This window comes from Anguilla rostrata, chromosome 3 (assembly GCF_018555375.3).
Source record: "Anguilla rostrata isolate EN2019 chromosome 3, ASM1855537v3, whole genome shotgun sequence".
Taxonomy (NCBI): domain Eukaryota; kingdom Metazoa; phylum Chordata; class Actinopteri; order Anguilliformes; family Anguillidae; genus Anguilla; species Anguilla rostrata.
Window position 1 is genome coordinate 40,911,570 of NC_057935.1, and position 21,315 is coordinate 40,932,884.

At 38.3% G+C, this 21,315-nt stretch overlaps 1 protein-coding gene and 1 long non-coding RNA gene across 2 annotated transcripts in view; one reads left to right on the forward strand and one right to left on the reverse strand.

Moving 5' to 3' along the window:
• Positions 1 to 21,315, forward strand: part of LOC135250842 (acid-sensing ion channel 4-A-like) — an 86,449-nt gene that overhangs the window by 62,184 nt on the left and 2,950 nt on the right. Inside the window, exons 2-9 of the mRNA XM_064327604.1 lie at positions 14,568 to 14,712; positions 15,128 to 15,255; positions 15,420 to 15,570; positions 16,519 to 16,572; positions 18,052 to 18,205; positions 19,067 to 19,158; positions 20,509 to 20,588; positions 20,925 to 21,041. Coding sequence (XP_064183674.1) covers positions 14,568 to 14,712; positions 15,128 to 15,255; positions 15,420 to 15,570; positions 16,519 to 16,572; positions 18,052 to 18,205; positions 19,067 to 19,158; positions 20,509 to 20,588; positions 20,925 to 21,041 — 921 coding nt within the window. The remainder of the gene's footprint in view (positions 1 to 14,567; positions 14,713 to 15,127; positions 15,256 to 15,419; positions 15,571 to 16,518; positions 16,573 to 18,051; positions 18,206 to 19,066; positions 19,159 to 20,508; positions 20,589 to 20,924; positions 21,042 to 21,315) is intronic.
• Positions 13,516 to 14,737, reverse strand: LOC135250843 (uncharacterized). The gene is made up of 2 exons (XR_010329029.1): positions 14,597 to 14,737; positions 13,516 to 14,453 (listed from the first exon to the last, which is right to left on the reverse strand). It is a non-coding gene; the product is annotated as an uncharacterized LOC135250843 (long non-coding RNA).

Genomic DNA, 21,315 nt, shown 5'->3' on the forward strand with positions numbered 1-21,315 from the left:
TAATAAACGTGTGCTTTCACACAAATAACACTAAACATGGTCAGTTTTAGGTTAGAGAGAAGTTTTATATGGTTGTAATTAATGTATTATGAATAAGCATGCATTCACAAATATGCTCTGTAGTCTATAATATAGAAGCATGGCATGATGCATAAAGCATAAAGCATTTTCAATGATCTCTGTAATTGCAATGTAATGTTTTTGTGATGTTCATTAATATATTATGAATGCTTTATGAAGATAGAGATAAGGTAATTAATTACCAGATAATGACTGGTCCTGTTACTCTTACTATAATTTCTTTAATTAAAGCTACATGTACTGTATATTTCTGAGAGAAATGCCATGTACAGTATATGATGTTTGTACTGTATGTGTTTGTGTATATGTTGGTATGTTTGTGTGTACATACATTACATACAATGTAAGTAAGATTATGAAAGAGATGCTTTAATTGAGCAGTGTTTCTATCAGAACATGTACTGTCTGCCCTAACTTTCTCCTTCGAAACTGAAGCCAGTTGAAAATCGACTTATTACAAATTAAATGGTTGCCACGTTCACATTCAATTCCCCCCCCAAAAAATACAGTATATTCTCCCTGCTGGCGGTTTAACCCTACTTTCAATTTAATTAGGGCTCTAAGGTAGGTTTTATAGTCAATACAGTTTTGTGGAATCCAAATATAAATTGGTTAACTTCCTGATAGTGCAAGACTAAATTATTATTCTGGACATAATACTATGTGAGAATTCCAGTTACTGGAATAGGTATCTTGTAAGATTTCTTTTTCATTATGATTCTCATTTTCGTCTGTCTTCTCTTCAGTTTCTGAAAGTTATACCCTTGCAGCTTAAATGATTTCCAGTTGAATTTGTACTGGTATAGAAAGTGGTGTTTGTTGGTAATTACTCACTTATTCCCATGGCAACAGCCAATGCTTATGGATGTGTTAGAGAATTATTTCTAATGCTGCACTTTTGCTAACCTAACCTAACCTAACCTAGAGCAACAGGAAAAACACATGTATGTCCTCATAGACATACTGTATCTGTAAACATATTTCACCTGTCTCTGGAGACATACAGTACTTGTCCACAGAGATGTCCTGTACCTGTTTGTAGAAACACACTGTGCTTTCACAGATTTCTGATATCTAGAAAAGGTACTTGAGTCTGAATGAATAAGCTGTTGTGGTGCTAAACCACAAAAACATGTCATTCAAATGAATATCACTGAATATCAGCTGAGCTTGATTGAAAAGAAGTACTTGTTTGTCTTGATCCAAAAAAGGGGACAAACCCCTATTGCACTACATTCATTTTGTATGAAAGTTAACAAGGTAGCCCTATGCAGTGACAGAACTGCCTTTTGGACAAAGCCTGAGCAGTACCCTAAGCCTTTGTCATTGGAGGCTTACTAAATCTGTACTCAGACAAGCTCTAGGCTAGAAGGGTAAATCCACAAACTGAAATAGTGAATGAATTTGTTCACATTTTCACACAAATTGGATCTAATTTTTGTTTAACTCATCAGTTTAAAAAAAATGTTAACTGTGAAATTAAATCCAGCTCATTTAAATGGTAGATATGTTAACTGGAATCATTTCCTTTCTGCACATAAACTAATATTTCATCAATGGATGAAAACGAGCATATCCATTGACTTATCCTGATATCTGTTAAATTAAATAAACTGTCATTCTTTGATGCTTTTGCCTTTTAAAGCATGTTTATGTCATGCTCTTAATATCACAGGACATGGTCAAAGTCAAAGGCTAACTGAGATTAAATTAATTTGACACTGGGACTGTAAATGAGAAAACCACTAAGTGGGTTTATAAAATAAAGAATGTTAAATCCTCCTTTTTTCTAGAATTCTAATGCTGCTTAGAGGGCAACCAATTGCTCTATATCTGCAGTATTTGTACACAGTACAGATGTATCTTTGTCTATTTGTCTGTTCCTCCAGCTACAATACACTGGCAGAGGCACAGTCAGTAAATGTGTTCCCTAGCGTCTCAGTCAGTGAAAGAATTCCCCAGTGATTCAGTCAGTGCAGGTTCTCGCCTAGCTCATAAAAGCTTTGGCTATGTCTTGAGCTAGCACTGACCAGAAGTTTGCAGCAGTGGGAAAAATGGTTTTCATCAAGGGGAAAAGTAGGGTAGGTACAACTCGGACATTCTCTTTGGGGTACAGCTGCATTGGCTCCTCTCAAAAAAGTACCTGGTACTCTCATGCTACCAGTTCTTATCAAGGAGCGATATGCTGCTCCTCTAGTTGATATCGGCTCTTTCCTGCTAAACTAAGTGTAGTGTGGGAAACAGACCGACTTGCACATACAGTATGTGCTTTGAAGAATTTCACACATTTCAACTTCATAAACTTCAAGGGCACCGATGCCACTTCCTCATTTAGGAAGATGCCTGTGCGAGAGAAATGTAGAGGGTACAGCTCACCTAAACAATTAAGTGATAGTTTATTTTGACATGGTGCTGCACTTCTTTGTTCAGCAAAGGTTATATACAGCCATTATTGTGCTCAAAGGAAATAAAATAAAGTGTGTCCAAACAAAATGAGAAATAATAGTGCTAGAAAAGCACTCTCGGGGTAAATGGAGAAGCATTTGGACCTTACATACTGGTTTTCTTCAGTAAAACCATTTTCTCTGAGTGCAGTAATGGCCATATGTGTCCTTTTGGTACAAAGGACCACTGATCTGTATCAAAAATACAGATAAAATACCACTCCTTTGTAAGTTTCAAGTGTGCTCTGCTATCTGAGTTCCCATCATAAACCTTCATTGTTTAAAATGTGAATTTATAAGATAGGATATCATGATCAGCTGTGCTTATATACATATTTGGGAATGTAGAGGATTAAAAGCAATTTAAAAATTTTTAAAAAAACTTCAAAAATCTGGTTTAATAGTGACTTGATGCATTCTACCTCAGATCTGCCATTTGAAACTCAAAGCTCACTTTGATATCTTTGTTGGATTACTCTTTGAAAGGAAAGAAAGGTGAAGTCAAAGAATATCATAAGATAAGATTCGTGTTTTTTGAACTTGTTGGAATTTGCGCCCTGTACTCCTTGAGTTGAGACAGACAGGGCTGAGCTCTGGTGGATACTGAAACCTTCTTCTGTTTAAGCCAAAAAGATCAAATGCATGTTGACAAATGTAAATGGAGTATAAGTATAAGTGATAAAATTCTATATTGCTGCAAAACTACAATATTCATCTTACCGTAACGGGTGCCCAGGTTTGTTGAAAAGATTCGCCACTGTAAGAATTGCATGACAATGATGGATGTCACTGCAAAAACATGAAGCACTTGAACAAATGTCCCCGTTTAAAAACGGTGTTCTTTAAAACTGTCCACTTGCTTTATAAGGATCATATAAAATGTTATGATTATGCTACACTCAACTTTGGCTGAATTTTCTGAAATGTGCAGGATGTTAACAGTACCCTCATTAGGAGGACGGCGCCTCGAGGCATTTCTTGACCGCCCTCGGTATTGGCGTTTAGGAACCTTGCCGAGCTGGACTTTGTCCCGCGGGCCCGTGTTCCCAATTTGCAGCCGGCGAGCCTGCCCGCTTGCCCGCCCACCCAACATCTGTGAGGATGGCCGCTGTCCATGCGGCCAAGCGATCCACGCGTCTCCCGGGCGCGAGCCGCATCGGAGTCTCTGAGTGCGTACGGCCGGCCTGCCGCAGAAGATTGGCGCAGCGGATGAAAGTGCAATTTGAGATCAGCTTAGTTACGGCGCTGGGGCATCTGGGATCTGGAGTCAACTGATGTATAATTCCGATCATCCCATGCTCAACTGAACTCTGGCAAGCAAGCACTCATAACGTGCTGCGTAAGCCAGTTTCATGTTTAAAAAGCAAAGAACAATACAGTTGTAATATCCCTACCCTTACAACAATATCCTATGTTCCTATCTAAACGCCAAAATAAATGAATAAAATAACTAAGTAAATTCCTCATGTGGCATGGTCTTCTGGGCTTATTGCCCCCTCTGGTGGATACAGTAGAGCCTTACATGACTCGTCTGCAGTTGCTCAGTGAGCACAAATGCACCACACGTGGTTTGAAAATTGCTTTATTTGCAGAGCTATTTTTGGCACAATATTCAGAGGGGGAACAAATGTGTAATTGCACATGGGGTGCTGGTGTAGAACAAGAGCATCTGTTAAGGCCACAATTTACAAGTGTTCATGTGGAGTATCTTCAAAGTCAGCTGCTGTGCATTTGTCACTTGTAAGTAAAATGTTCATTTTACAAGCTCTCATTTCTAGCTATGACATCAGCACACAGAACAGCAAATGTCTGTGAAAAGAGCAGGGATGACATCACACACATATAATTTGTGGTGACAGGAGCTATTACTTCATCACCTCTGTTGGGAATTGTTTTGATCTATAAAAAAATCACCTGACCAAAGAAATCAGGCTGACCAAAGAAACCAGAAAAATACTGGTTCAATATATGGCAAATGTGATATTTTGCACATAAAAGCAGATCCCATTTCTGGCTGTAAATGTTTGTAGGGAAGTAAGGTGAAAGGTTGGAAGTGTTGAATCTGCTTGTACAGCAACAGCCAGAGGCTTTCATTATTTTCAGTGTTGTTTCTAAACGTATGGAAGAAATCAGCTGTTCAAAAAATGCTAGAACAGAGAAAAATTTGAAGGCAGTCCATGAAAAGGCATATTAAGCCCAACGTGATCCTAATGCCATGGCACTGTGCTGTACAAGGTGTCCAAAGTGGATGAGATGACAAACCAAGGTCCTGACTCACTATGGCCAATTAAGCTCTTGTACTACTTGGAAAGACGAAGTGTATATCAACACACAATGCATATGTGTGAACTATTTATATAACAAGATATTATATCAGCAGGTGTCCAGTTTAAAAAACAAATGATTTATCAGTAGCCATTATTGTCGCTCATAGGGAACAAGTGTTATTCTTTTACCATCTCCATTCAGAGAGCCACACAGAATGCAATGCAGGGTCTCATGGCATGTGCATGATATTAGTTTTTTTCTGGATGCATTAAGCCATTTAAATTGCAATGGCATGAATATTTTCCCCACTACCTTTCTTTCCCACAGCAATACACAAATTCCCATGGTTGCAGGCACAAGTGAAATGAGTTATGGCATATTCTGCATGGATTCAACTAATGGAATAAACAAGAAGTAGCAGAGAACAGTGTAATTTCCCATGCTATACAGTAGTTTGAATAGTTCTTACATTGACAAAAATATTTGCAGTAAGTATAATGCCATTGCATTCCTTTCAAAAAATAATTATGTGCTGAGGCTTGCTAGCTAGCCATGCCTTGGTTTGCCGCACCCTGCACTTCATCATAATAGCTGTCCTGGCCACCGGAGTATGCACTTATCCCATAAACTTTTCACCTGCTGCGTTTCATTAAAATATCAAGAAGTTCAGTAGCTGGCTAATTAAAGGAGCGATTTTGGTCTTGAGGATTTCTAGGGTGTCTGACACCGCTATAAATCCCGGCAAGTTATTCCATGCATTAATAACTCTCTGTGGGAGGAAATGTGTTCTAGTGTCTGTGAAATTGACTTTTAGCTTATTTCCACCTCTCTGCCCCCTGGTTTTGTTAACAGGACTCTGCCTGAAATAAAGTTCATGGGCCGTCTTATTAGTCCCTTTTAAATTTTAAATAGTTAGATCAAATCCCCTGTGAGCCTCTTCTTACCGAGACTAAAGTGATTAAGTGCCTCAAGTCTATCTTTGTAAGTCATCTTTGTAAGACCAGGAACTTGTCGTGGCCCTTCTCTTTACACATGTAGAGTTTATTTCATGCGCTGACTTAAATAGAAAGAACTATTCCCAATGTGGTCTGCGGCATTGTGCCATTTTAGTTTAAGCTCCTTTGACTTATGGTCTTTGATTTTGATTGTACATCCTGTTTTGCTTTACATTACTTAGTACAATTTTTCATTAACTATTCTTGCTTTAAATTCTTATTGACAATATGCAGGACTTGACTGAGCATTAGGATCATATTGAACTTAATATTCGATTTCCTGGACTGTATTCAAATCTTTCCTTGTTTTAGCAAATTTTAAATGGTTATCCCAGCGTCTGTAAGTTTGGAATCAACAATGTAATGAATGCCTCTGGAAATACAAGCTGTACAAGTACAAACTGCTTTGGAGTGACATGGAGTGTATTTTCATGCTTTTGACCACAAACCCCTGAATGCCAGCCACACTCCTTCTGGCATTCAGTCTGCCTTTCGGTCGAAAGTCTGCATGCCCATTCAGCTTGAAAAGTACATCATGAAGCTTTAATCTTCTTTTAATTACAGATTCATCAAGGTCGGGTAGTGACCTTCACTGGACTGACCAATTTTTTTTTCTGTTTCATGGTTTTTGGAACTGTGTCCTTAAAACCTTACAGCCTTCTTTCCCAGCTCCGCTGTGTAAACAAGCACGGCCCACACAACTCATCAGTAGGGCCAGATCCCTTATCCTTGCATCTCTCTTATCTTTATGTCTTCATATCTATCATATTTATGCAGCTGGCCAATCCCCCATTCATCTCGGCACAGATGACAGCATCCTGTATGCAGCTGCTCTTTCTCCTCAGCTGTCATAACATGTCTTCAATGCACTTTTATCTAGGTCCAGGTTTTCAGTAGCCTAAAACAGCAACACAACTTTCATCTTAATCCTCATTAAGGAAACCACCCATCTAGAGGCAGATGTATGGTACACACAAGGAACTTTTCCAAACAGCCCACCCTGTTTGTGCATCTTGATGTTAGGTATCACTGTCTTTATTTAACGAATCCTGTCTATGAAATCCTGTCTATGAGATAAGTGTTTGTTGTGCAGCAATCTTTTCACCATAGTCACCATTGCCACCCTTAGTGAACTCACTGATTGTCTAGACCACCATAAAGATTGCTACATCCTTAGTATACCACAGTGCCATCTTTGAAAACTTGAACAGCTGTGTTCTTGTCGTTATAGCCACTGCGTTAAACTATATAATTCTCACCCCAGGTGGGCCTGTTTTAACCTGAAACCGCAGTTAACAACAATCAGGAACTTGAACCACCTGTAATACAGGTACAAGTATCTTGGTGAGAGTTGAATAGGTTCCTCATAGTTTTGCCATACTGAAACCAGCAACCTGCAAATCTCTGTGACTTTATCTGTGCATTACTAAATGTCCTTGTTTTTACATGACATAGTAATCAAGCTTTTATGACTCTTTTTTTGCACTGTGCCCCTTCCCTTCCTTTTCTTTTGTCTATGTTCCAGCAGAAACCTCGCCGAGCCAAGGGGCGTCAGGCTCTGAGTCACAGCACAGGCGTTACTGCTGTAGATCAAATCTGTGACCTTCACAGCCACACGACACCTCTTTCACAACAGTTCCATTTAGCTTACAGCGTTAGAACCCTGGTCCCTGAGCTCTTTACACGCCCCCAGGGGGTTTAGACCACCATCTATAGCCGTTTTTTAGAAATATTGTCTGCCATAATGCAAGAAACAGATCAGTACACAACCAATCCGCGCTGCAAATAAATGATTGTTGAAACAAAACATGTACAACACTAAGATATGATGATTATTTGCAGAAAGCATCTCAGATATATGATAAGTGTGAGCATTCGTATTCAGAAAATATATTCAGATGTTTTGATATGCCTGCAAATTATACCAACATGAGATATTATTATAGATTCATTTTCATGTTCCAGGAATAATCACTCCTTTAAGCAGTTAAAATATTCAGAATGAATAGCACTGAGGGCCAGATTAACAAAAATTACGGCAACTGATTTATACGGTATAAGCAGTAGCAGTCACTACAATATCTATTAATAATGAAATATTCATACAGTATTCCATGGAATGCAGAATATTCATGTTTAGAATGTCTTATTACAAACATTTATTGTTAAATGATATGGACTCATACATTCAGAACTTTTTACTTAAAGTAAGCACTCTTCAAACTCCTCATAGAGCTGTCATTGACATTAATACTGCATTGAACCTACGCGTCTCACGGGCAGTCCTGCAGTTGCGGAGGGAAAAAAAACATTTCTTGAAGACCCCTGCTTGCGCTAACAAAGCAGCGCTGACAAATCGTTGACACGGCCCAGCTTAGCGCGTTGTTTGCCGGGGTAATAAGCCACTTAAAAACATACCAACAGTCAGTTGTTTAATGAAGTTGGGTCGGCTGTACGATAATGCGCTTGACGGCGTGCCAAAGTGCTGGCAGAAACGCTGAGCTGCTCCGCCGCTGGAGAGAGGCTCAAATGAAGCGAAACCCCCGCGTGGCTCATTCTAACTGCTAACCGCCGAGATGAAACTCCTCTCGCTCTATTCAAATCGCTTACCTTATAACGACAGCCGTTGTTTCAGCGCGTTGTGTGGGAGAGAAATGACGGCAGGACTACTGCTCCTGTGTTTTAGATAGGGATAACTCATCATTAGGCAGGGCCTATTTCAGGGCTTGATAGTAACTGTGAATTGTGCATTTTACAATATAACCTGGGTGTTGCAGTAAAGTTACATCTTTTCTCATTTATCCTTTATATTTTTTGTAGTTCTTCATAAACGTAATTAGTGTAAGCTACTTAAACAAACCTTATTAATAAAGAAACAGTCCTATTTTGATGAAGTACTTCTTCAAGTCGAGGCCTGCATATGAACATTTGTTGTAATAAATGTGAAATCAATATTAAACATATGATCTTACTTGTATATGGGGTGGGACACATTTGAACCTGTATGTGACAAACAATCAAGAGCACCAAAGCATTACCACTAGCTAAATTTTGCAGGTATGTTAGCATTCACTGAGCACATTGCCTCCTGCCAGTGACAAAAGGTTATAAAATCTGGGTTGCGGGTCGCTGCAATCCGAAGCATCGCTGAAATATTCGGCACTCCCCTCTCCTAGCAGAGAGGTGTTGTTCCTGATTAATGAAGCCATTAAACCAGAACACACTGCGTTTCACCCTTATCAAACCGTGCACATGCCACAGTTAATGGATATGAGCTGCCAATCAGGGATCCGAAGCGGTCCACCGCCGTCGGTAATGAATTTAAATCCGCCTCGCACGCAAATGAAAGGCTTGCCGGTGACATCTAGCCGCACGAGGCAAAGTAAATTGATGTTCCCGAGGGAGGTGCTCAGACGATTCTGATGGATTACAGACAAGTGCGCGGGGAGAGGCGCACCCCACGGCTGTCAGATGACTGTCATAAAGCAGCCGTTAAATAGTTTTTAGATGGCGAGGGTTTAGCGATAGCATGCTGCACGGGGTTAGCCCACAAAGGTATTAAAACTGATAAAGAAAAAATGGGCGGTTTTACGGGGAAAATACTGCCAAAAGACTTAATGGACAGACATTAGGCCCAATTAAATATGGTGCTGGAAGGGGAAAGATTCATGCAAATGAGATGTAGTCTGGCATATTTCCAAAACATAGTTAGTGCAGAAGACACTAATTGCATTTTAATGTGTATAACAGTTTGTAATGCTAAGTGGAGAGGCAATATACCTGTTTCTATATCTTCTCATTCAGATTCTAATTTGGGTTTTCTTTTTCTTTTGGGGCCCATTACGCAGCAAGAGGCAGTGCCTCCCAAATGAATTAAACTGGGTGGTTCTGCCAGAAAAAGCCTGTAAAACATAAACAAATAACATGTTATGGTGAAGTTCAGCTTAGTACTTGTTTGCTAACTTGATGTGTAGTTTGGACATTTTGAGGTTCTGTGTATGACACGCATGAATTTAATTGTAGTTTTTAAATATGAAGGAAGGATCAAAGTAGATACACTGTTGGAGAGGTGGTGGTTTTGTGGCCTTTCTCCTCTTTTGCCACGGGCTGGGTTCTCCTGCCTTCTCCCCTTTCTTTCTCTTGTCAGGGAGTGGTAACGCACACCTTAAAACACTCAAGGACTATGATTTCATGCTTTCTTTGTTTTTCATCTGTTCATAGCCATAAATCTCTAGCAGCATAGATGACTTGGCATCAAGAATATTGTTTATAACAATAAATCATTTTTTACAGTTGCATGCTTTGCTATGATGACACAGATCACAGGCAGCATTATTTGCTTGTGAAACAGGTGCACAGTAAGTAACATTGGCAGTGAGGGGCACTCTTGTAACAGCTGAATGAACAGCGACTTCAGAGAATCACTTCTGCCACTGACAGCAGATTGTCCTGGTTATTAGAGAACTGTCACAAACAAAGCAGTATATCCTTGGTTATCAACTAGCTAGCTAACTGACAAACAAACTTAAAGCAGTAGCCAGACATCTTTGATAACCATAGACAAGCATACCATGAATCCATATATTATCCAGAATGCAGCCACAATATCAATTCCACAAGTCAACACAAAACAATTCCCATTTAATCAAATGTAAGAAAAAAAAGCAACAGTTACCGGATAACATTAACAGCTTTTATCGCGGTAACACAACAAATTCCACCTTCAAATGTCTTTGCTTTGACCATATGTTAAAAATGCTTGGATAGCTAGCAGCAACAACTCTAGAAGTTAAAAAAGTGAACATTTGTTTTCTCAGTTCACTTGAGCGGATGAATTTGTTTATCCTTACCTTTAGCCAACAAGATTTGATCACACGTAGCTATGATTGGGTGCTTCTAAAGTTGTGTGTGTGTGTGTCTTTGTCCCTATGTATGGAAGAAGGAAGAGTTTAAACCAACTGCTTAATTTAAAATTGACCTACAGTAACTTTGAAGTTATTGAGCACATATTGTTACATTGACAGAAGTAAACATTTAACTGGACATTTCCCTAATGTTAATTAGTCCAATGTAATCATTGAGGAATCACCTGACCCTTTGCCCCCTCACTTGGCACCAGTGCAACTGTTCATTAATGTTGAACGCCTGGTTTTATCTTAATATTACCTAAATACTGAAATATTTGAATCACTCTCAAGATGAATTTGAGCCAGTATATGCCACATTGTAATGAGAATGAGTTTTTGGCTGTATATACCTGGAAAAAGTACCTGAAATCTTAGGATCTACCTGACTTCATTGTGAATACGACAAAGCTATAACTTGGCTATTCGATCTCAGAACACTTAGCAAACAGCAAGGGTAGGGAAGCTGCTCATATTCTTACTTAAATGAATCTAACCACGTTAGCTAACTACCAAAGGGTTGCTCAACATTATAGTGCATTTATGTTTAACATAATATCTTACATTGCATTTTGAGTGTTTAGGATATGTGCTTTAAAGGTTACATGTGTATATTCGTATACCTTTTTATATCTTATATCTTTTATTTCATGTAAGAAAATCTTGCTCTAATTTCAAGGGTTAAAATATTTTATGTGTTTTAACAGATTGCCCCACAGTAATTGTAGGACATTGTGGTCCTTTGCTATTTTTAAAGAATTAATTCATTTCAAATAGGGAAGCTTGTTTGTTAATTCCGGGGGTTTATAGCTTTTCCTGAGTAAGCCATTCTTAATTAAGACAAAAAGGTGCTTTTGAAACACCTTTTCTGTGACATCAAAAGTGTATACATTCTGCTTTTGGTTAATTTTACTTTTGAAATCCCCTGACTGAGAAATTGATCTCAGAACATTATATTTTGAACACTAACCTAAATTAGTGGCAGCTGAATTTCAAAAACAGTCTTTTAACAGTATAAGCTGGTGAATACACTTTATGGCATATCTAATGAGGCTGTGGAGCCTTATTTATTTTACATTCTATCCCATATACTTACTTAACTAAATCTCCTGTCTGTCTGTATAACTTGCAGTAGTTTAGCAGACTAAAATGCAACCTGTTTATTTTATGCTACTTCCATGAAGCCTCTGCTTTGTCCGTGGATGAAAGATTATTGTAAATCGCAAACTGTAAAAGGCACTTATGAGCCATTTGTTGGCGTTTTGAAATATGAATGTCTCCACAGCCTTTTTCAGATGTTTTCAGCAATAGCACAAGCACTTTGGAGAAATAGAGAAAATATAAGTTTTCATCTCGCCAAAATCTGCCCGATACTTACCAAGAGAAAATGGGTTCATCAATCACATGGCCTCAAAGAGGGAATTTCCAAAGATGAGAAGTAAGTCTGGCCTCTGCCAGCACAGTATAGGGAAGCGTGACAGAAATCTTGTACACAGAAGGCACAGTATTTTACAGCCCTTATAATGTAAACAAGTTTACTGTGTGAAATTATGAGGCTTTACATCTTGTACATGATTTTTTACTTTACATTCATATGTTTTCGATGTCAAATTAGTCCAGTGACTTAGGGCTATTAGCCAGATGAGAACTAGCTGGTGAGATTTAAGTCTGTCATGTCAATTGCTTTGCTATAAATGTAATGATAGGGCTTGCATAGCAAGCTGCTCTCTGCACCAGTCCTGAAGAGATTAAACCAGCAGCAAATTAATGGTGTCAATCAAAAGCACCTGCTTTGATGCCACTTAGCTCACGGCTTTTGCTATGACATTGCGGCCTCCAGCTTTTACAATCAAAGGTAGTCCTTGATGATATATTTGTACATTTAAGCATTCAAAATTATAAGTTTAAATTTACCTTCAATCCTAAACATACAGTATAATGCCCTATTAGGTATAGTTTTGTATATCATATACTGTTAGTGATAAGGGAAGTGACAATTGACATAAATAAAGGAAAGTTTTTTTCTAGACTTCAGTGTGGCCCTGTACATGGGTATTTACTGAATGTTTTCATATGTGTGTGTGTTTTGTATGTGTGTGTGTGTGTGTGTGTGTGCGCACGTGCATGCGTGTGTACGTGTGTGTATATGCACCTGCATGTCATTTTTCAGCTCTGTAATTTTTATATTGCATAAGCAATGAATTTTAGTCTCTTTAATTACAGTTGCAGACGGTGCTAAAGAGGTGTGGGGTATTAAAGTGCCCAGACCACCATCACTTTGATTTATGTTGCCATCAGAGGCCAGAGTACACGTGTGGCTTCTAAATGAATGTTTATGTGTTGTTTCATATTTGTCTCTTGATTTAGACATCACAAAAGTCTGTTTGATCTTTCAACTGATTTATCAGAGTTAAATAAAACCCCGTAATGATAGACACCCTGTCCACAGGCTTTTTCCAGCTTTCTTTTTATAGCCCCCTGCTGATTCTTTCTGATCATTTCCAGCCACTTCCTATTATTATTTATTTTTAAAACATTCTATTATTTATTTCAGGTGTTTATGCCTAATGCCTGGGATGGCTTTCGAAAAGTTGAAGGATGTATGACTCAAATAAACCTTTTGTCACCTGTGTTTATATTGAGACAAGCACAATTAACAAATCTGACATAGGAAAAGTTCTTTAATATGTTTTTAATATTTCATTTTCTCTTTATCTTCTATTGGTATGATCCAATTGAAATAATTGCATCTCCTCCTGGAGTCTCTTTGGTCTTCTCCAGGCATGATCACCATAGAGTGTCAGTTAAATCATGGACAAGATCTCACCCCACCCATACTTTATTAAACTGACTGACACAAACCATGTTACAAAGTTGAAATAATAAAAAAAGTTGGGATTCAAGTACAAAGAGCAAAATTATTGTATTAAACTGTTGGAATAGGGGTCAATATATGAATAGTACACGGAAGCATTGACATTAAAACACATATTGCTGCACATGAGCAGTGTCCCATTGTCAGAAACCATTTAGATTTCTCACAGTTGTTTGAATATCAGGTAAAAATAACTTAAATAGTTCATTTCAATTATCAAATATAAATCAGAATATAGGCCTATCTGGTACATCACAACATTGCCACAGTAACTTATATGAGTGCAAATGGTTATATACTAGTAGTTGCATACAGTATATCCACAATATACTATACTTCATGCTGAGCTGACAAGTTAGCAATTTAGAATGTGTATGGTATTTGTAACCAAAAAACTTTGCTTCTGTTGTTCACTGTAGGAGAAGAAATAAAATGCATACACTGTAAGGGCATAAAAACACATGAACTGTAAATTATAAAAAACATGACATATACATTTTTAAAAAATAAATCCAAAAGACATATAGCAGTCATGTTACTTTTCATTTATCTATTAACATTGTATCTACATTGTGAACAGCCAGAGTTGTATTGGAGTTAGATCTACAGCTTAGAGTGACACATAGCACTCAAAGATACACAGTGAGGTAACGGAAATCTCCGTCTGCTGTTGTTTCACTGTGTGAAACTAAACTTACCGACAGCCTCATATAGACAGCCTGGAACATAACTGTGAGGAACGTCAGCATAGCCAGTCTGCAGTATAACTAGGATGATGGAAACAAAAGACTCATTGCAAAGACTACAGGACGTTTGACACGTCTCTGATTGAGGTTGTCAAATGATCTGTTTTCCCTCCAGCTGGTACAGCGTGATGTAGTTACCTCTGAAACAAACCACATAGATTGTCATCAAATATAAATAGCTGGATTCCACACAGTGAAAAGGTTTTAATTCCACATGGCTTTTCAAACACACTTTCTTTCTTGCACCTTTGTAGATCTATACACGATACGGAAAATGCTATACCTTCAACGGGGAGAAGGCCAAAGTGAAGAAATCGAAGCAGGGAGGGATGGGTAATGGCCTGGAGATTATGTTGGACATCCAGCAGGATGAATACCTGCCCATCTGGAAGGAGACCGGTAAGCTGGGGGGCACTGTTGTACCCATCTGTTTGTTAATCATGTTTTCATTGAGCACTCCTGTCCTCTTTCATGTTGGTGACCATAATTTATTTTTGCAGTTGACTTGAGAGGCATACTTGCCACTTCCAAACTGATCTGAAAAAATCCAAAACAAACAAAATAAATATTGTAAATGGATAGTTTTTGGCACAGCCACTTGCTCATATTGTCACCTTTCCATCTTCTTCTATTATTATTATTATTATAATTATTATTAGTAGTAGTAGTAGCAGCAGCAGCAGCAGTAGTAGTAGTTGTTGTAGTAATAGTAGTAGTACTGTAGTAGTATTTTTATTCCCTTGGTCTGTTATGAATTGGGTAATACAATTTAATCAGGGCTCATAGATGTTTATTATTGCTGCCACTTTGGTAGATGAGACATCATTGGAGGCTGGAATCCGAGTGCAGATCCACAGTCAGGACGAGCCTCCCTACATCCACCAGCTGGGGTTCGGAGTCTCTCCAGGATTCCAGACCTTCGTCTCATGCCAGGAACAGAAGGTTAGCCTCCTGTGGCCTTCAAACTAAAGTGGACCTTCATCGCTTTCACTGTTACTCGGACCTGGAGTATCTTTGACACGACCCGATCGGTGCTTCTCACAATTATTCCTTTCCTAAACCTAAATATCTCTGTGCTCAGATCAGATCTATTGCTCTTTTCCCAGCTGACTTACCTGCCCCAACCCTGGGGGAAATGTCGCCCAACAAGCGAAAAGGTGGCACAGTTCGACTCCTACAGCATCAGTGCATGTCGACTGCAATGTGAAACCGAAGAGGTGATAAAAAAGTGTGAATGCAGGATGCTTCACATGCCAGGTACGTTTCCCCATCACCATTTCACTCTTCCGCTTCATAAAATTTTACCCTTTCTTTTATCACATTTGTACCTCTCAATAATATGTAAGTCATATACCGCATTGTAATAGGGCAGCCATTTAAAATATCTGTCTGACCAAATTTTTCTTGCCACATTAGAGACACAAAGTCATGCAGAGCTACACAAAATATCCAGAAAATATCTGTCTGTTCACCCACAGGTCTTAATGAACACGTAATTCATGTGTGTAATGTTTTTGAATAAATCTTTGTAATGCACAGCGGAACATGAAATCACTCCCAAAGCATTAGCTCAGAGGAATATGCCTTATTTGTCTTTAATTGTGCAGTTGATGAATTCCTGTCATTACAGTGTCTTGTGTGGCATTTGTCAGCGAGAAGGGAGTCATTGATTGTTTTTTTAAAGACTTTATAATTATGCCTGTGGGATAGACTTTCTGCTCTCAATTCCAATATATAATCAGCATCGTGACAGAACAAGCCTCAGCTGAAATTACCACACTGTGGTTTCACATTTGTAACCAGACCTGTTCTCTGTAGGTTACCTAAAATGTTTGCTCAATATGTATAGATGTAATTGGGATATAAAATAATGTCATATAACAAGAATCTTTCAGAGTACCCTGGGAAATGGTTTGGCAGTACATACTGCTCCAAGCACACAATAAGTCAATAACCCTGATAAGAAAAAGATTTATAAATTCTTGGTTCATCCAACCAAACACCTTCCACCTTTTTTTATTTAAAGCAACCCAGGTTCTTTTTGAATCAAACTGATTGACTGTGCGTTTGTGTTATTCCTGGATGAATGATGTCTGGTATGTATTCTGTTTGCAATAAATACACGTAAAATACTTTGACAATATGCTTAGGTATTGATAGCATTTTAATCTGATTGTATTTTTCTTTTCTGTGTTTTCTTTTCAGGAAACCATAATGTATGTTCTCCAGAAAAAATGGACTGTGTAGACAGAGCTCTTGGTGAGATTAATATTTTCTTTTAAATAAACACTCTAAATCACTGACACCAAAATCAATAGTTATGAATCAACATATTAATAATAAGGTCATATGTTGTGTTTGGGTATATTAAGGAGAATTCAGAACAGATTCACAGAGAATGATATTGCCTACTACAGACTCAATTTATTCTGTGAATCATTCGCAGCCTTGATTAAAATACTACACTGCCTGGCCAAAAAAAAAGTCGCACACTCTAATATTTTGTTGGACTGCCTTTAGCTTTGATTACGGCGTGCATTCGTTGTGGCATTGTTTCGACAACCTTGTGCAACGTCACAACATTTATTTACATGCAGAATTGCGTTAATTTTTGGCAGAGATCTTGTATTGACGACAGGAGAGTCAAACCACTCCGTAAAGTCTTCTCCAGCACATCCCAAAGACTTTCAATGGGGATAAGTTCAGGACTCTGGTGGTCAATTCATGTGTGAAAATGATTCTTCATGCTCCCAGAACCACTCTTTCACAATTTGAGCCCGATGAATCTTGGCATTGTCGTCCTGGAATATGCCCGTGCCGTCAGGGAAGAAAAAATCCATCGCTGGGATAATATGGTCATTCAGTACATTCAGGTACTCAGCTGACTTCATTTTATTGCCACATAACATAGCTGAGCCTAGACCTGAACAATTGAAGCAACCCCAGATCTTAACACTGCCTCCAGAGGCTTGTACAGTGGGCACTGTCCAAAAAAATCCAAACGGCGACTTTTTTTTGGCCAGGCAGTGTATTTAAATGCAGTCTGTTATTGTAAGCCATGTGGCGGCATCTGATGATGGTTGTACAAACCGTTTATTATGTGACAAGTGATGTTAACAATACAATTATGATATTAAGGTGCAATAAGCCAAAAATCTAATTATCTGTTCAAAAGAAGACTGAATCCATTTAATGGCTGGTTGAAATAAATCCACAGCAACCATAACACAAAGGCAGGATCATATTCATTTCTGTGCTACTCCCTGTTAGATAATATGAATAAATTCACCCCTTCTGAAAGGTAATAACTTTATTTTATAAATAGAATGCATATTTTTAAATAAGTTTAAGAAGATTGTCCTGTCTCTGCATACAGATGACCTCATTATGGTTGTTCTAATTCACAGAAGTCACCTTATTTTATCTGTAGAAGATTCCTGCTTTAAAATTCTGAAATCATCTGCGAGACCATGTTTTTCTTCTCTAAAATGAGGAGAGAGAGAAAGTTCTGAACTGAATGTTAAATTCCTTTTAAAAATTCATCCGTGCTCAATTTGGCGGGATGTTCCTGTACCACAGTCGTATTCTCTGAAGGAAATATGTCATCACATTAAGGAAGTCAGCCGTCAAATGCTCAGTGAGTTACTCTGAGCATACAAAATGTATGGTAGAAGATTTATGGTTTTGAAGGCGTGCACTCTGGGCTTTGTAGTACTCTAAGACACTTGTGTTTTGCAGAGGATTTCCAGAAGAACTCTGGAGAGAGCTGTAACTGTGAGACACCCTGTGACGTGACCCGCTATGGCAAAGAGCTCTCCATGGTGAAGATTCCCAGTAAGGGCTCTGCACGCTTCTTGGCCCGAAGACATAACAAAACAGTGGATTACATCAGGTAACTCTTTCCAACTACATCTATTACCTCTCAGCCACTTGAGTGTGGTGTGTGTGTGTGTGGGTGTGTGTGTGCGTGTGCGTGCGTGTGTGTGCGCATGTTTGCATGTGTGTGTGTCTGTGTGTGAGAAAGAGAAAAACTAAAATATGGTATTATGATGCCGTAACATAGATTACAGTATGCCTATATAGTCATGACTGCATCAGGAACTATTCATATAGATTTTTTATTTTATTTTTAACAAAACATAAAATTACTGAGAAAGATTTATCTCTCTTTTTCCTCAGTAATTTTGAATTATTTTTTGTAAAAAAAAAGTTCCTAATGCTATCATGACTATATTGGCTTACTGTAATCTATTTTACAGCCTCCTAATACTATATTTTAGTCCCATTCAAAAATCAATAATACTTTTATGTAAGCTTCTTTTTAAGTGATTATGAGTGTGTTATCAGTGCATTATATCTGCAGCATTTTTAAGTCTGTGATCCTCAAGTCTATCACAGGGGGTGACAATGCATATAGGAACTGTGGTTCTAATGGATGTATTAACAAGGGTTCAGAATGATTTCATGAATATTCTCTGTAGTCTGTGACATAACAGTCTGCAACGACATATATCATGATATGACATAAAACTTATTTAGAGCATTCACAGCGCTCTATTCATGTAATTGCCATGTACTGTAATGTTTTTAAGGTGCTCACGAAAGCATCATTACTGCTTTATGAGTTAATGTAAACCTTGCCAGAGATTTACATTTTGCCAAGATTTACATTATAAATAGTCATGTATTTGTCTTCTGTTTGAACATCATAGTTTTGTAACTTTGAGATTTCATTTTTTTTTTGTATTTTTAGAGACAACTTCCTTGTTCTGGATATTTTCTTTGAAGCCCTAAGCTACGAAACCATAGAGCAGCGGAAAGCCTACAACATGGCCGGATTATTGGGTGTGTGCTCTTTTATTACAATGTCTTTCTATATACTAAAGACAGCCTATATCCTGTAAATGGTTACATTTTTGGATAAATGTTCTTGGATAAATATGAAGTAGCATCAGCTGAACTGACTTGTCTCTTTGTTTTACAAGATATGATTTGCATACCATGGGTTATGCATAAGAAAAAGCCATAAAAGGCATAGCAGAAAGTTCCTGCAGCTGGTGGCCTGTGAGCTTAAAAGAGGCAGATGGTAGCATGTGCTTGGGAGGAGAGCATGTTTGCCTGTGTGCTCCCGAATGAACAGCACCAACGGGGGGGCAAATATTTTACATATTTAGAAAAAATAGTTATATTGGTTTAAAAAGATACCCCCCTATCCCCCCCCCCTCCCCAACCCCAAGTAAAAATATAAATAAAGAGCCCTATTTCTGCACGTTATTAAGTGATGCATAAAAGCCCATCTCTACAGTATTAGCGATGACCCCTGACCTTGTGTAACTGTGAGCAGGTGGAGATTGTTTACTGGTGCATATGAAGCTGTGGTGCCCGGCGTTGCTTGCAGTGAATTACTACTATTATTACATGTTCTCTCCATTTATTGTGACTGTGTAATTTACATACTGAATTTAACCAAGGTCAGAGTGTGAGAATGTCAGAATGCTGGTGTTTCTGCAATTATGTCAGAGAGTTATGATATCACACTCTGAATGCCAGAGACAACAGTGACTTCAACATACTTACATGCAGACGGTGAACAAAAAAATGGAAACCTTAAAATAAAGTCACTTTATAACTTTATAGTGCGCTGGGTCACCACTGTTCTAAACTGGCTGCGCTTGTTTTGTCTTGCAAGAATTAATGCTCGGACATCACGATGCTGGAGTATGCATTTCTGCAAGCTCTTGAACTTTTCTTGACATTTTTGGTCATGGTCACTGATACTAAAGTGTCTTGTTCACTGAAGCTATTGCCAAACACACCCCAAAAGTCATCTATTATTTAAAAGTCACTGAATCTCTAGCAGCCATAGTCATAGGCAACTAGGCTTGCATTTGATGGCCTATGCATGCTGAGTTATTATGTACTTAATTTGTAGATTAACTACTCCTGTAGCCACTGCTTCACATATATTTGTTGTTCCTAAATTACCATAGTGTTCCATTTTGTTTACTATACAGTATGCATTTATTATATTTTGTGTAGTGTAGAAAAAAGTTTTGAAATAACAATGAAAGACACGGAGGGAATTTAAAGGAACATTTAAGATATGGTGTTGGATATTCCACCATTCTAACATAAACTTAGTGTGTTTCTTAGCAGAAATTGTTCAGAAATTAATACTTTATTTTCTCTGTTCAGGTGACATTGGCGGTCAGATGGGACTGTTCATTGGTGCCAGCATTCTGACCATTTTAGAAATATTTGATTACATCTATGAGGTACTACAATTATTTTATTCAAAGATGTGTATTTTTACTCATGGCCTGATTCACATGCTGTTGTATTGCAAAAGCGGAAGTGGAAGTTTAGTCAGTCGTTGTCTTTATTCTTTCAGAATTATTGTTCAGTCTGCCCTGACAACAGCATTTACGTGAACTTCCGTTGCTATGCAGCATTAAGCACTGCTTGTAAATAGCTTATGTGAAAAATGTGTCCATGACTAAACATATAATGATATGCAAATCCGCCGCTCAGCTCTGGTGTGTGTAGCGTGCGTGTGGGATATAAGCTCCCTAATGGCGCGCGCTCATAGTTATCTCCCTCGTAAATCCCAGGTGATTAAGAGCAGGCTGCTGCGTTTGCTGAGACCACAGAAGGACCAGAAGACCAAGCCGACCGGCACTGTGGCCACAGTGGGCATGGAGGACATGAAGGCCAAGGCGAGCTTAACCGTAAGCTATTCTAATGCACAGAGCCACTTCAGTACAAGGAGAAACAATACACCAAGGGAACCGGAAACTTCCTCTTTTTTGGTTGTGTAATCATGCTCATGACAATATCAGTGTACAGTTTATTGTTTATAATCATAAAACATAAAATTAGAAAACAAACACATTTGTCACTCCAAATAGCTATTTGTTTTTTTCCCCCACACGGAACAGATTAAAACATTCAGTGATTGTGTGTGTGCCATTTAACAGCACACTTCAGGGCTCAGTCTTCAGG